This window comes from Peromyscus eremicus, chromosome 20 (genome assembly GCF_949786415.1).
Source record: "Peromyscus eremicus chromosome 20, PerEre_H2_v1, whole genome shotgun sequence".
Classification (NCBI taxonomy): Eukaryota; Metazoa; Chordata; class Mammalia; order Rodentia; family Cricetidae; genus Peromyscus; species Peromyscus eremicus.
The window spans coordinates 2,451,241-2,467,225 of NC_081436.1; the positions used below are offsets into that span (position 1 = coordinate 2,451,241).

Below are 15,985 nucleotides of genomic sequence, written 5' to 3' on the forward strand. Positions count from 1 at the left end.
ACCTTCTGGAATCTCTTTATGAACAGGTGGACCTGGTCATAACAGTGTTCCGGCTGAAGTGCCATTTAAAGAGACAGACTATGCTCCATCCACCTCTGTGTCTCCAGGACTGAATATGAGTAGGCTCACAGTAAATATTTGCTCAAACAATGGCCATTGGACTGGTGAGAAGCCTCAGCAGGTCAGGGTGCTTGCTGCCAAGCCTGATGACCCAAGTTTGATCCCTGGAACTTCCACATCTCAGGAGAGGAATCCAGAAAGTTGTCCTCTGATCTAAACACTTTCTGTGGAACACCCTCCCCCAACACAAAATAAATGACCATTTATCACAACCATGCTAAAGTCCTTCAAGGTAGAAGGAAAAGCAGTTACTCCGGGAGTGCTAATGGACTGCCCCAAAACTGTCTGTCTGCTGTGCCTGGAGTCTAACAGCCAAGGGTTTGGGCAGAGAAGGGCAGCTGGTCCCAGGGTAGCTCTGAGAAGCTTGTACAAGTTACATCTGAAACTGCTCAGCTTTGTCATTATTACACCCAAACGAATGACAGCACTCCTAACATCTCCCAGTGCCGCTCAGTGCTCACAAGTCCATCATCTTAAAAGATACTTTCCAGAGTTGGTTTGTTCAAATCTGGGCCAAAAAAGTTTCACTGCACTTTGCCAAAAGCTCTTAAACCTGTTAGACCCCAATGTTATTACTTTTAGGAAAATCACTTGCTGAGGAAGCCAGGTGGTTTACCCTGAATTTTGCTGGCTCCTAGTGGTGTCCTTTTAGGATGTACCGCCTCTGCAGTTTCTGTAAACTCAGTTACATCTGAAGGTATCATTTGCATCCAATTCACTTTTTTTTTTTTTTTACGCCCCTCTCTTTCTTTGAGATGGGTTTCACACAGCCAATATTGGCCTTGAATTCCTGATCCCCCTTCCAGGCACTAGGGAGGTATGCGTCTTCACACGGGACTGCTCTTCTTTTAAGATTTATTACTTTTATTATTTTGTGTGTGTGAGTGTTTGCCTCTGTGGACGTATATACACTACGTATGTGCCTGGCGCTCGTATAGGCCAGAACGGGTCAGATCCTTTGGAACTGGAGTTAGATATGGGTGTGAGCTGCGATGTGGGTGCTGGGAACCAAATCTGGGTCCTCTGCAAGAGCAGCCAGTGCTCTTAAGAGCTGAGCTGTCTCTCCAGCCCTGATCTCTTGGCTTTTCCAGACAGGGTCTTGCTATGGAGCACTGGCTATCCTTCAACTCCTTCTGTCTCAGCCTCTCTTTCTTTTTTTGAGCTGAGGATCGAACCCAGGGCCTTGCACTTGCTAGGCAAGTGCTCTATCACTGAGCTAAATCCCCAACCCCATGCCTCAGCCTCTTGACTGATGGGGTTCCAGGTATTCCATGCCCAGATGTGCACCGCCATGCCCAGATGTGCACCACCATGCCCAGATGTGCACCACCATGCCCAGATGTGCACCGCCATGCCCAGGTACGCACCAACATGCCCAGGTACGCACCAACATGCCCAGGTACGCACCGCCATGCCCAGGTACGCACCGCCATGCCCAGGTGTGCACCACCATGCCCAGGTGTGCACCACCATGCCCAGATGTGCACCACCATGCCCAGGTGTGCACCACCATGCCCAGTGTCTGCCAAATTTTAACTAGGATATTAATGACACATATAACTTCTAGGTGTCCCCTGCTGTGACAGGCCCTACTGCAAGCACCATGTCCTCAGCACTGTCTTCCAGTAGTTCAACAGGCACAGTTTTTGACAAAGATGAAGCATTCCCTCTCAGACTATGTATCTACTAGAGTCTATTCAAAACTCAGGATTGGATTCAATGTATTTTCTTAGTAGCTCTAAGATTTAAGAGTGGGCTCTTTAAAATACCTGCTTGTTTGTGTGTGAATCTTCCTGCATGCATGTGAGTGTATGTAAGAGGGGAGAGAGAGCGCCTGCCCCATGCTGGAGCGAATTCACACCACAGTGGCATGTGGAAGTGAGAGAACGAGCCGAGGGCGTCCAGCAGCTCTCTTCCCCATGTGGACCTCAGTGGATCAAACTCAGCTTGTCATGCTCAGTGGCAAGAGACATCATGCCAGTCCCCACAAACAGGCTCCTCCTTTGATAATGAAGGTCTGTAATCATTCATGTCTGATCTGATCCTGTGGCTTGTCCGGCTCATTACACTGGTCAGGAGGTCAGCATCCTACCCCTCCTCCCAGCCCAGTGGTTCCACATACGGACGAGATCTTGTGAGGTCTTCGGGGTCCTTCCCGCTGTGCCTCAGGGTAGCCCGCCTTCCCACAGGTCTGCAGTCTGACACCCCACGCTGAGTCGTCCTTCCTGGCTGTTGAGAACCCTGTGCCGTTATTCAAAGCCCTCACTTACTACTAAGCCTCCCCACCCTAGTACTGCGTACTGCAGTTACTTAGTACAACATCCAATCACTGTAAAAATTACTAAAGCAATTATAAACATTGCATGCTATGTTTTGGTCTTTTAATGCACTTTGTCTTTTGAAAAATTTTATTCTATATGTGTGTGTGGGTGAGGGAGGCGGGAATGTGCATGCCCAAGGGCAATCTTCGGTCTTCTTCCACTATGGGCTCTGGAGACTCAACTCAGGGCATCAGGCTTGCACGGCAAGTGCTTTTACCCTGAGCCATGCCACTGGACCCAGTGCACATTTTCTTTTCTCTGTGAGACAGGCTATACTCTGTGTAGCCCTGGCTGTCCTTGAACTTGGAGATCCACTTGCTTCTGCCTCCTGAACTCTGGGATTGAAGATGTGCACCACTGCTAGGCTAGTGATTAGAGCCGTCTTATTCTTTGCTTTACACAATCCCTTTTTCCTTCTTTAAAACTGTCAGGGTGTAGGTAAGATGGGGGCTCCCAGAACAGGAGCCGTAGCACCCGAAGCACAGGAGCAGTAGGAACGAGACCGATTTAAACATCACTGAGTACAGGGTGCAGAGCTGGAGGGCCCTTCAATCCGTGCTCTCTAGTTACTAAGGATTTGAGGTATAGTTCTCCAGGGTTTCTTTAATGTAGTAATGTAGTTATAAGAGGAATCTTCAAAATAAATTCAGTAATACAAAAAAATTGGGAAATCTAATTTGTTCCTCCAAGATATAAATTCTACATAATGTATATTAAATACATCATCATATACACATTTTATTTATTTATTTGTCAAGACAAGGCCTCACTACGTAGCTCTGGCTGTCCTACAACTCACTATGTAGATTAGGCTGGTCTCGAACTCACCTGCCTCTGCCTCCTGAGTGCTGGGATTAAAGGCGTGAGCCTATGCCTAGCTATCATTCATATATATATATATATATATGATTTATTTTATTTTTAATCATGTGTAGTTGTATCTGTGTGTTGGTATGTGCTCATGAGTGCAGGTGCCCTCAAAGGCCAGCAGAGGGCATCAGCTCTCCTGGACCTGGAGTTACAGGCACTTGTGAGCCGCCTGCAGAGGGTGAAGGAGCCACACCCTCTGCAAGAGCAGTGCATGTTCTCTTCGCTACTGCTGCAGCCCCAGTTACCCTGTGTCATATAAACTTATGATACATGAGATGAGACAGTACAATTACTACTCAAAGTGGCAATGCCTCCGACCCAGTGACAGAAAAGCTGATGGCAAAATTCACATAAATTACAAGGGATCCTCAACAGTCAAGACAATCATAGAGGGCAGAAGGAAAGAACAAAGCTGAAGGACTCACATTTCCCAATCTCACACTCTCCACAAATCCATACTTATCCACTGCTGGCACAAGGACAGATTTACAGATTAAAAAATTGAGGGTCCAGAAACAAAACCATACATCTATGAGCAACTGCTTTTCAACAGTTGTGCCTAGAACATTCAAAAGAAAAAATGTCTCCTCAGCAAATTAACTAAAGGGGAGAGGCTAGGGAACAAAAACAAACCAACAAATAAACTAACTCCACTTGTAAGCCAGTGCTTAGGAGGTGGACAGGAGGGCTGTAAATCCCAGGTCAGTGTGGGCTACATAGCAAGACCTAGCCTAAAACCATAAAACAAAACAAAGCACTCGGGAGGCAGAGGCCAGCCTGGTCTATAGAGGAGTTCCAGGACAGCCAGGGCTACACAGAGAGACCCTGTCTTGAAAAACAAACAAGCAAACAAACAAATCAAAACAAGCCAGCAAGATGGCTCCGTGAGAAAAGGAGCTAGCCACCTGAGTTTGGTTCCCGGGACCCTCACAGTAGAAGACCACTGACTCCCAAAGACTGCCCTAACTTCCACATGTGCACCCCCACCCCCACAGGAAAAAATCAAAAAACAAGTATTATTACAGCACTACAGAACACTATCTGATTGTTCCTTGGTAAGAGAAACAGAACCACCATGTAGTCCAGTAGATTACCACATAACCTAGCCAAGTCTATTCTTAGCTATTTACTGAAAAGAAACTGAAAACAAAATTACGTATACAAATAGTCACAAAAAATTCCAAATGCCCATCAAATGATGAGCGGATAAGCAATGCAGTGCATTCATACAGTGGAGTCATTACTCAGCCACAGGAAGGAAGCAATCACACACACTACAATACGGATGAATCCTGGAAACACTGCAGAGAAGAGAAACCATGGCATGTGGTTCCATTAGATGAAGTGCCCAAACATGGACTTGGGGCGGGAAGGTGTTAGTAAGGGTACCGCGGCACTGATTAATGAGTTTTCTCATTAAAAGTTTTCTTTCGGAGTAATGAAAAACTTTTGAGACTCCCATAATGGTGATAGTTTGGATATTACAAAAGGCTTTAATGCCACCAAGTGTATGCTTTCAAGTGGTTAAAATAAGTGAATTCTGCTATATGTATTTGATAACAATTTAAAACTACCATAAATCCACACACCCAAAGCAAAATGTGCGACATAATCTCAGGTACAAAACAAAACAAAAATCCTTATGTGTGCATAGGAAAAATATCTGAGGCACAGTGCTTTTCCAAGTGTTATCTAGGTCTTCTACCAAGTCCCAAGAATCTCTGACCTCCACAAGAAGGGCAGCCAGGGTCCTGTCACCTTCTCTATCTATCTAGCACAGTATCTGGTAAACTCAGTAATACCAAGTCAGACCAACACCATGTTTGATAAATTTCAGCCCAGTAAGTTACATGCATTTCTAGATTGTCATGTTATTTATTTATATTAGATTTATTAATTTTATGTGTATTTTGCTGGCATACACACACACACACACATCTGTGTACCAAATACGTGCTTGGTGGCCATGGAGGTCAGAAGAAGACATCAGATCCACTATAACTGGAGTTACAAATGGTTGTGAACCATCACATGGGCACTGGGAATTGAACCTAGGTCCTTTCTAAGAGCAACAAGTGCTCTTAAACATTGAGCCATCTCTCCAGCCCTTATTGAGAGAGGGTCTCACTGTGTAGCCCTGTCTGGTTCAGAACTTGCTATTTAGATCAGGATGGTCTCGAACTCACAGATCCACCTGACTTGATCCTGAGTGCTGGGTTAAGGACATGTGCTATCCCCTACCCAGGCTCTTTTTACTTTTGAGAGGATCTCAGACGTTCCAGGCTAGCCTTGAGTGCTGGGATTACAGTCATGTACCACCCACCACATGCAGTTTTATCAGGTGCTAGGCTTTCTCCATATTAGGCAAGGACTCTACCAACTGACCTACACTCCCAGCCCCCTATACTGTCATTTTACCCACTGCTTAAAATACGAAAAACAATAACTACAGATCTAAACAATTGCCGAAACAGTTATGAAAATCTTGAACTGGGGGCCAGTGGGATGACTCAGCTGATACAAGCATTTCTTGTCTAGCCTGATGCCTGTGACTCTCACAGTAGAAGGAAAGAATGGCCTCCTGAAGGTTGTCCTTTCACCTCCACATACAGACCTGGGAACAAGTGCCCCTCCCTGACAAATAAATAATTAAAAAGAAAAAACCATAAGGAAATCTGAACAGAGGTATCCAACCCTGAACTGTCACAAACAGAGGTAATGTTTGGTTTGCTTAGGGGAGAAAAAGGTGGGAAGGCAGTGACTGGGGACAGACACTGAGCCCCAAAGTTCCAACTACACTGAGTAGAAAAATCTTGCATCAGCAAAGCAATTACACATTATTGGCTACCCCCTCCCAAATTTCATTTTCATCAAAAGTAAATTTTAAAACAAGACAAAAAGTTCTGAGTGCTGAGACACAACACAGTCAAAGCCACAATGCACTTGGTGGGATCCAGAGAATCGCTGGTAGAAAACCACTTATGAAAAAACGTGACTGGCTTAATAAAGGGAGCTTTTGTATTGGGGGCAAACCCCATCTGTTTAACAATAAAGATGTTTAATAAACTTGGCATTTGACTCCAGATCTCAGAAAAGATCTTGGAATGGAGTTTGCATAAGAGAAAGGTGTCTGGAAAGGCAGCCCCATACCACACCACTCTGTGAGCTGCCCTTTCTGAGATCTGCTTGGAGACAAACCCAAGCCCAGAGAGCTGTTTAAACAAGTTCAACTTTAAGCCTCGGGTGTAGAGAATGAAAGCTTTGTTCTCACTCAGAAGAGATGTTTGATGTTTATGCTAAGGAGACCTGCCACTGCAGTTTAATTTATGACGGATGGTAAATACCCAAACTTCACACAAGGGCCCACCTGCTGCCCAGGAGAAGGCAGGAGAAAACTCCACAGGCCTGACTAGGAGGGGCATGCGCAAAGCTCCAGACCTAAACACGCTGCAGACTCAGCTCGCAGTTGAACATTCAGCAACTCGGTTTTTCTCCTTAACTTAGTTTACAACAAACACAGAAAGCAAGTGGAGTTTTGTTTGTTTGTTTTGGCTACACTTACGTAGACACATTTCTGGCTCATTAGAGCAGGGGGGATATTTATCCCGGGTGTTCTCTTCCTCACCCACTTACCACAGTGTAAGCAGAGCAGCGACCTCACACTTGTGAGGGAAGGATCGAGAGGGTAACTGTTTCTGTCAACGAGGGTAATGCAGGAGAAACAACAAAATCAACCAACAGGCAGAAACCAATGAGGCCGAGATTAAGTTCATTTGGCTGCAATAAAATGGATGTGTAATACCACACACAGGAATCAGAGGTGAGGTAGGAAGAGAGATGATTATGTCCAAGTAACTCACAAATATCCGCAGCATTTTTGAGTGACGTTTGAAAGAACAAAATAAAACAAAACACAATAGAACATGGGGCCAGAGAGATGGCTCAGAAGAGCATCCGCTGCCCTTGCGGGGACCTGGATTTGGTTCCCTGCACCCCCGTGGCAGCTCACCACCATCTGTTACTCTAGTTCCAGGGGTTCCAACACCCGCTTTTGGCCTCCAAAGATATCAGGCACACCTGAAGTACATACGCAGACATGCAGGCACAACAGCCACACACACTTAAACAAGAATTAAAATCGAATAAATTACAGCAAGACAGAATTGGAATTATTTACCTAGGATTTTACTGAGAGGATGGAAAATGAACAAATTCAATCAAACAAATTTATTAACTACTTAAAACCCACCAGGTTCTATGCCCAGCGGAAGGGCCCACTGTTTGAAGGTCAGAGAGCAGAACCCTAAGCCATGTGCCCCCACCAGCACTACCATAAGGAAAGGAGCTGACCATTAAGGCACAGGAGGATGGAATTCCCTGGAACGTTGTATTTAGCTAGGAAGAGAAGGAGAGAGGAGAGAAGGAACAGGAAGGGCATGGGGCCATAAAAATACAAGGCATACTAGGCCTACACTGAATGACAATGCCCATAACAGTGTCAGGGTTCCAGCTAGAGACCAGGGCAGCAGAGACCAGGGCCAGATGGCACTGACGATGCCTATCTAGGGGCCTGGGGTGGAGCCTCGAAACACGGAGGCAGGGGGCCGTAGGCCAGAGCAGGTAAAACCCCGCAGCAGCAGAAGCTGGAGGAAGCCCGAGGGGGGCTGGGTTAGAGCACTTCAGCAGGGCACATGCTCCAGGGTCCACCACCCGGGCGCTGCCCACCTCTTAAGGTGCATGGAGTAAAGACACAACTTGGAGCTCAGCTCAGTGCCAGGAGCTGCACTTCCAGCAGATGAGATGCTTTTATTGCCACTGTCACCCCAGTGAGTGAGGAGGCTCTGAACAGCAGTTCCACTGGAATTCCAACTAGCGAAGAAAAGTGCTGAAGGGCAAGGATAGCCCTCTTAACTCAGCTCTGGGCCAGGCATGCCCAGGTTTCCAGGAACGAACACTGCTGCACTGAAGTGCAGGACACAAACACATCCTAAGGAGGCCTGGGGACGGGGGCAGAGGGGCTCCTCCACAAATTCTTAGAAACTCCTCAGCATTCAACGCAACCTAATCTGGAAAGCACACAAATCCCATTTTCGCTCCATATAAATTCTAGGCCAGCCCTGAACTCAGGGTGATCCTCCAGCCTCAGCCTCCTGGCTGCTGGGAGTACGACATATGCCAGCACATCACTGAAAGGACTTTCACATTTAGCAATGGGATGCTGAGCTACTGGGCCACATCCTTGAACCCATCCTGGGTGACTGAACCCATCCTGGCTATTCTCATCACCCCCATTGTCTCCCTTTCCCCACTGCTGTCTGACTCACCACACACATATTTAAAAAAACAAGAAACACCTCCTTACTATTTCAGTTTCTACAGGTCAGAGTCCAAGCACAGCGAGACTGTGTCAGCTAAGGTCGGATTCTCCTCTAAGATGAGGTTCTCTTCCAAGTTTAATGGTTGTTGTAAGATCCACTGCCTGGCAAATCCAGGACTCAGCCCTGGTTTTCACTCTCAACTCCTAGTCTGTCTGCCAGCCACGTGCTTGTTGGGATGGGAAGTTCATAACATGGGTGGTGGCTTCCAAGCCAGCTGGAGTATCTCTGATTTCCTTTCTGCAACGGACTGAGAAATCATCACGCCCACCTACCTGAGCATCAGCTGAGACCTATCCGTCAAGTCCCCAGTTGGCAGTAGTAGCAACACCACCAGTGTTAGAGAGTGACTGGGCACAGGTGAGACATCAAGTCCCAGGGCCCTGCGGGAAACCGGGTGGCTACAGGACGCTCAATCCCCTTCGCTGTCCACTGTCCATCTCATGTGGCAGAGGTAGGCATGGTGAGGAAAGGCAGCCATGCTAATGCCCGGTGCACTGAAGGTGTCACCCAGTGCTAAAGGCGTGTGCGCATCAACAGGACACACTTGGTGTGTACTTCATCTAGGTATGCGCCTTACAGTTCTGGGGGCTGGGAATGTAGCCCAGTGGTATAGTGCTTGACCAGTATTCATGAGACCCTGGGTTCCATCCCCAGCACTGCCAAAAACCAATAAAGACTCAGGGGCAGTGACACCATGAGGGACCTTAGGGACTAGGGAGACGGTTCAGTGACAGCTGTTCCCTATGAACGCATAAGAACCTGAGTTCAGAAACCCAGCACCCACGTAAACGCCACGTCTGTAACCTAAGGACTGGCAGGGAAACAGCCAGACCCTGCGGGCTTGCTGGCCAGCTAGTCTATCCGAGAGGCCCTGTCTCCAAAAATAAGGTGGACAATGATGGGGAAAACACTTGGCATCAATCTCTGGCCCCCATATATACATGCACAAACAAGTGTGCCTGCTCACACATGTGTGTACACCATACACACAAAAAGGTGTCCTTAAACGTTTACATGACGTAACTTATCTCTAGAACATTTAGCTAATGAAATTGATCATCCTGAGTCTGATTCTATGCGTAGAATTTGCCTACTTGCTAAAAGTTATCTGTGACCCCAAACGCAATGCTTGCAGCACTTTCCTGGCCATTTGAGGACTCATACAGAGCAGTGAGACCTGAGCAGCCCAACACACGCGTTCCCACTGGAGGTCAAACAAGGCGACCCTCTGCTCTTCTGGCTCTCACACTGTAAACACATGGCCTCTTTGGCAGGATAATCCTGCCATACTTTTCATTGATGACTTTGTATGTAAAACGGTCCCCAAGCATAGTGCTGAAGGGGTGTCTGGTGTTCCCAAGCACAAGACAAGTGACATGTATGCCTTAGAGAGAATGATGCATGCGTAATCTCTATTCAGGCAAGAGCTCCATGTTATACCCCAACAATATGTATTAAATAAGGTGTCTATACAGAAGACAAGGTTATCTATGGGTCACCTGATGATGAGGCTACTTCCCTGGCCACTTTATAGACCCTAACTCCCAAGCAGTCTCAGGCCGGCTTTACAGAGCACACAGTGAAGCAGAGGATGGAAGGGCCACTCTGGGCACACTCTAGTCCATCTTCCTCACAACACTCAGCCAGTAATTGTATCTACTTAATTATTTTTAGTTTAAGCCACAGTGATTTTAAGTTCCACAACAGTAGGGATATGGGAACTTTTGTTCATCTTATTCTGTGTTATTTCCTCATGCCAAAAGCAGTTCTAGGCACACACCCAACTGAATGAATAAAGAAATCTCCTATATGTAACTATGCAGATATTAGAGGCGATGTGATATTTGTTACTTTTATTATGTTAAATCCACAATATTCAGTAGGACAAATTCGAGGTTGAGACTGAATAGAAAGAAGAGGAGGAGGAGGAAGAAGAGACCATTACAGACTCGGGAGGCAGAGGCAGGCAGATCTAGCCTGGTCTATGGAGCAAGTTTCAAGATAGCCAGGGCTACACAGAGAAACCCTGTCTCAAAGAGAAAAAAAAAGAAAAGACGACTACATGGCCTCAAGTGATACTACCTCTGCAATCTGGAGGGAGAGTAAGACCTGCTGGAGTGGAAAACGTCACTGCTGAACCAAACTCTGGCAGGTGTAGAGAAGGGAAGGAGCTTGCTCCATGTCCCACTTATCCTGGACGGAAGCCGGAAGGGACACGGTAGACAAGAGTGGATGGAGACGGCACCTCTCGAGTCCAGGCTCAGGGAAGCCATGCATGGGTGGGAACACTGAGATGAGCAGAAACAGAGAGCAGGTACTCAAACCCAGTCATGGAGCAAACTGAGAAATTCAAGTCAGACTGCAGAAGCCAAGTGCCAGAGAGCAGATGCTCCAAGGCTGTGCGCATCCCGAGTCTAGGTGGGGCTGATGGCTGGGGATACCTGCAGCTCAGCCAGCACCGTAGGCCTGATGAGGAGGATGGCCAAGACTCTGTGTAACTATGGAGAGGAAAAGGAAATAATGCCCTCATAACAGACAACACAAGAACTCAGCACAAAGAGGCAGGATCTCAGAATTATTGTTGACTGCTGTTCCAAGGCAAACTTCAGAAACAGATTTTAAAATTAAAATACAATAACCATATCAGTATTCTAATTTAACCTTCAAAAATAAAGAGGATCTAAAGTGTCATGAGCTGAGAGAGAATGCCATTCCCCCACGACACCCTGTACTCCTGGGTACTTAGAACAGGCTGCAACGCAATTCAACTCATGTTCCAAAATGCAACATGCAGCCTCAACAGGACACGCTGGAAGCAGCAGTGTGTCCCTCCTCTCCCGCTCCTCTTTACTGAATCATATTTTGGTAGCAAGGTTACAATTAGCTCACCGGTGGAGAATAAACCTATTTATAACACAGCAGTCCCCCTGAAAGGCACAATCATCTGAAAGGAGTTTGGGAGGAAAATGAAGCACAGCTTCTTCCCCTACTGCCTGCAGACTCCCAAGGTCCTTCTGGCTGGAGTCCTCAGTCTAACCTTCCTGTATTCACAGCCACCATCCCGGCCACCTCTCAGTCTCCATGTTCTTATGTAACATTTACATAGTACCATAAACACACCCAGAGTTGCATAACATTGCCAACCAATAAAGCCTAAAGCAGGTCACTCCCTCGGCCTGTCTTTGACTAGCCCAGGTATGCCGCCTGGCCTATGAGGAAAAAGCCTGCCACAGGCAGAAATCAACTAGAGGAAATATGAACCCTGGCTACCAAAAAGCAAAATAAGAAATGAGCCACACTGACATGTGGTGTGTCTATCAATCAAAGTATGTTATTCTGCCCCATAAGATAAAAAGTAACCCAACATTGCTTATTCACCAAAGTCAGAAACAGTGTCTAAAAATACCTCCCTGCCAACTGGCTATCAGTAAGTCAGAGCCTCACAAACGTCCCAATAAGAGTGACACACAGTATTTTCTTATTTCCAGGGGAAAAGTTGAGGCAGTAACAGGTGAAGTTACTTGTTCAAGGACAACCTGTAAGGAAACAAAGTTCTCTGAGCACCAGCCTCCTCCCTCCATCTGGTTCTAACCTTTAACCAGAGTAACCATTTTAATGTGCTTTATCACATCTGCCCCAGGAGCTGTTTGAACAAGCTAATCAGAGGCTCCCTTTCCCTCCACAGAAGATCTCTTCCACTGCACTTCAAATCCATGCCCACTCAACAAAGTTACAAGGCTTGGATTGGGATTACATTTTTAGGCTGTTCGCAGAAATGCAAAATGTTCCTATCAGAACCTCAAACGCCTCTCTTGCCGCTTTCTGCCTTTAAAAAATGAATGTCATGTTCTGCTACTAACTTAATTTTACATTTTATAATACTAATGTGAAAATTCCTAAGACAGGTCTTAAAACACATACACCTAGCAAATGGATGCTGTTTCAGGGTGACATCATTGTCCTTATCACTGGCTTGGTACAAAGCCCCAGCTTTCATTAATTAATAGAACACCTATCTCTTGCTGCCCTCACATGGTGTCCACACCCCAGGCATGAGAACTGCCTGGCTGTCACTTCCCCAGCCCACACAGAGCAGCACTGTATAGGAAATGCAGGGGAGGGGAAAAAATCAACTTGTTATCCCAGCCTCTACTTTCCCAGAAGTGACGTTTTACTTTAAGACTTTTGCAACAGTGGTCTCTGTAGCATGCACTATTGGCAACTCAACGTGTCCCGGAAAAAACTACAGTGTCTGGCCAAGAAGTTTAAAGGCCTTGGAGAATGTTTACTGGACACACAACTGAATTTCCCATTTACCAAAAAAAAAAAAAAAAAAAAAAAAAAAAGGACCCAGTTCCCTATCATACCCACTCACCCTAACAAACATCCATTTTAGGGAGGGTACAAAACAAAAACAACCAACTGAATTCTACTGCATTCAGAACCAGTTGGATTACCAATTAAACATTCTTAACTACGTTAGCAACAAGAAAAACCCACAGACAGATACACCAAATCAGTAGGGAACCACTGCTTCAAAATCTTGGAGATGTCAGAGGCAGGGTATGAATTCCACTGGAGGGACTTAAAGATTTATTTATACACATAACATGACAGACTCCTTGTTTTTACTCTCCAACTAGAGAAACAGCACCGTACACGTTCCAGACGCATGGCCCATCAGGCCCAGCAAACACTCTGATTTATGAAAACCATTCTCTCCCCACCAGTGTTCGTACCCTCCAACTCGTTTCTCAGGCTCCACCACACAGTTACCTATGACGGAGCAGCAACCCCAGAGGACACAGCACAGCCTAACAGAAGCATTAGCCAGTGAACAAAGACCCGATGCACAAGCCCCAGCACTGTGGGAGAGAATACGTCCAAGCAGGAGATAATGAACTTGTTTTTGAGACTCCAAAGTAGCATGGTGTCTTCTCCTGAGGGTCTGGGTTACTAAACCAAGACCCACCTGAGAATCGTGGTGTGTGTGTGTGTGTGTGTGTGTGTGTGTGTGTGTGTGACCCCCCCCCCACACACACACACGATCTCCCATTGCTGGAAGGTTGGGGGCCGCTGAGAGGCAAAGCATCAGGCTTTGTACAATGGGAGCAGTCCAATCCTAACTGCCTCACCATATCCATCTGTGGGTCAATAATCGCTTCCATGGCACTGCCAACTATAACCTTCATCTGCAACCCCAATGCCAAGACACATTTGAGGATACTATCAAATGAAATATTTTAGGGTTTCGTGTGCTCTTCCCAGCCCCAAATGCCTCATAAACAACACAGCCAGTGGAGTGTCCCAGAGACTTGTCTCCACCTCAGTAGTGGGAAAGGTGGGGGTGAGCCTGGCCAGCACAAGGCCCCGAGGGTAGGAAGGTAAGGGAGGTGTGTGTGTGGGGGGGGGGGTGCTGGGAGGGACTGTGTGCCACGGCAGAAGTACTAACCAGGGACGAGGGAGATGGCCCAGTGGTGGGGTCTTTAAATAACTGGGGTGGGGTGGGGGGTTGGAAGATGTTCCAGGATTTCACCTGAAAAGCATTCTCAAAGTGATTAACTGAATGGGCCCCCTGGGGCGGGGTGGGGGAGGCCAGGAGCAAAGCAAACACAAATACACCTAGATTCAGATTAACAGCTGGGAAACTAGGTTTCCCAGGGTTGGCGTGGTTCTGAGGCCAAGCTCCAAAAAGGTTTAGGGGCCTGCTCGCCCCATTTCCTCCAAACAGCTTTACAGGCATGCATATCCGAGGTGGTGGTGGTGGGGGGGGGGGGTTGCCCTGCAGAACCAAGGGAGTGAGCGAAGGAAGGGGAACTGTGACTCCGGTGCCTTGAACATCAGGGTGGCAGGGGAGGGAGGGGAGGGGCGCCCCAAGCTGATGGGAAGGTTAGAGACCCCCCCCTACCCTTGTAGCCTAGGGTACGCGTGAGCTCTCGGCATCAGGTCACCTCGGAGAAACAAGCTCCCCCCTCGCCGAACCCCACAATCTTGGCGGGAGGAAAGGCGCCCCCAGGAGCATCTGCTGGCAGGGAATAACCCCCCCTGCACGGACGTGCTGAAGGGCAGGAGCCGGGGACCTCCACATCTCCAGGGAGCCTGGGGCTGGGAGCCGAGGGAGCCGAGAGGGTGCTGGAAGCGCGACCCCCCGGAGCGCCCCGGTCGGGCTCCGCCTGGAAGAGCGCGCGGGTCCCCAAGGCTGACCCCCGGCCGCCCCGGCCCTCCGCGCCCCCCGCCCGGCCATGTTGAGCGGCTGGGGAGGGGGCGCGCCCGAGCCCCACGGCGGGCGCGAGGCCTCGCCTGGCCCTCTGCATCCCGCGCCGTCCCCCGTCACCCCCCAGCCCGGGACTCACCCTGGCTCCCCCGGGGCCCAGACCCGCCGCTGCCGGCGAGCAGGAGGACAACAAGGGGGAAGAAGGAGGAGGCTCCGGCCGACTCCGCCATAGTAACCGCCGCTGCAGCCCAGCGCCCAGCGCGCGCGCGCGCCCCCGGCGCCTCCCTCCTCCCGCCCTCCGCCCGCCCGCCCGCACGCGCGCCCCCGGCTCCCTCGCTCCGCGCCGGCACGTGAGCTCCCGGGAGCCGGTGCGGCGGCCGCCGCGCGCGCCCCCGAAAGGGCGGGGCCGGGTGCGCGCGGGCGCCCGCCTTAAAGGGGAGTGTCCCTGTTAAAGGGGCGGAGGTTCTCGCCTCGGCCAACCTCGCGCGCCGGTGCGGAGCCCGAGCCGAGCGGAGGGCCGGGGAGGCGGGGTCCCGCGGCCTCCTCCCGCCCGCTGCCGCGCGGTGGCGGAGCCGGCGCTGGCCTCCGCCCTCCATCCCAGCCCGGACCCTCGGTCGCCAGGGTCTCGGAACCCGAACCCGCGCCCGCGCCCGCGAGACGCCCCGGTGCAGCCCTCCCGGAGACACAACCACCTACCTGTGCGATCGTCTTTTGGAAACGTAGCTAGGCTTGGCGCAGCCGAGAGCCTGGGGGAGGGTGCTGTCGCAGGTAGAACCCTTCGGATGCACAGCGCGACGGTACCTATCAAACGCCTCACCGTAGGCATCGCATTGGCCCGGCATTTACCCTGTCTGTCTTCAGGAAATAATGAGGCTAAATATTTACGCAGAATGTTCCTTTGCTTATTTATCGTTGGGAAAGCTGGAAACTAGAGAAGCAGTAGTAGAAGCTTAGATAAACTATGGCTCACCCGTGTGAGGGAACACCAGTAATTAAAAATCTTTTTACAAAACTCGAGGCATGAGAGAATGGTATTCCATGTTAAATGGAAACACGAAACACCAAACTTTACGATATTAAAA

The 15,985-nt window shown here is 48.8% G+C and overlaps 1 protein-coding gene across 1 annotated transcript in view; it reads right to left on the minus strand.

The window, feature by feature from the left end:
- Acvr1b (activin A receptor type 1B) overlaps positions 1-15,183 on the minus strand; it is a 37,542-nt gene extending 22,359 nt beyond the window's left edge. The window contains exon 1 of the mRNA XM_059246956.1: positions 15,043-15,183. Within this exon, the coding sequence (XP_059102939.1) occupies positions 15,043-15,133 (91 nt within the window). The 5' untranslated portion in view covers positions 15,134-15,183. The remainder of the gene's footprint in view (positions 1-15,042) is intronic.
- Positions 15,184-15,985: the final 802 nt, after the last annotated feature.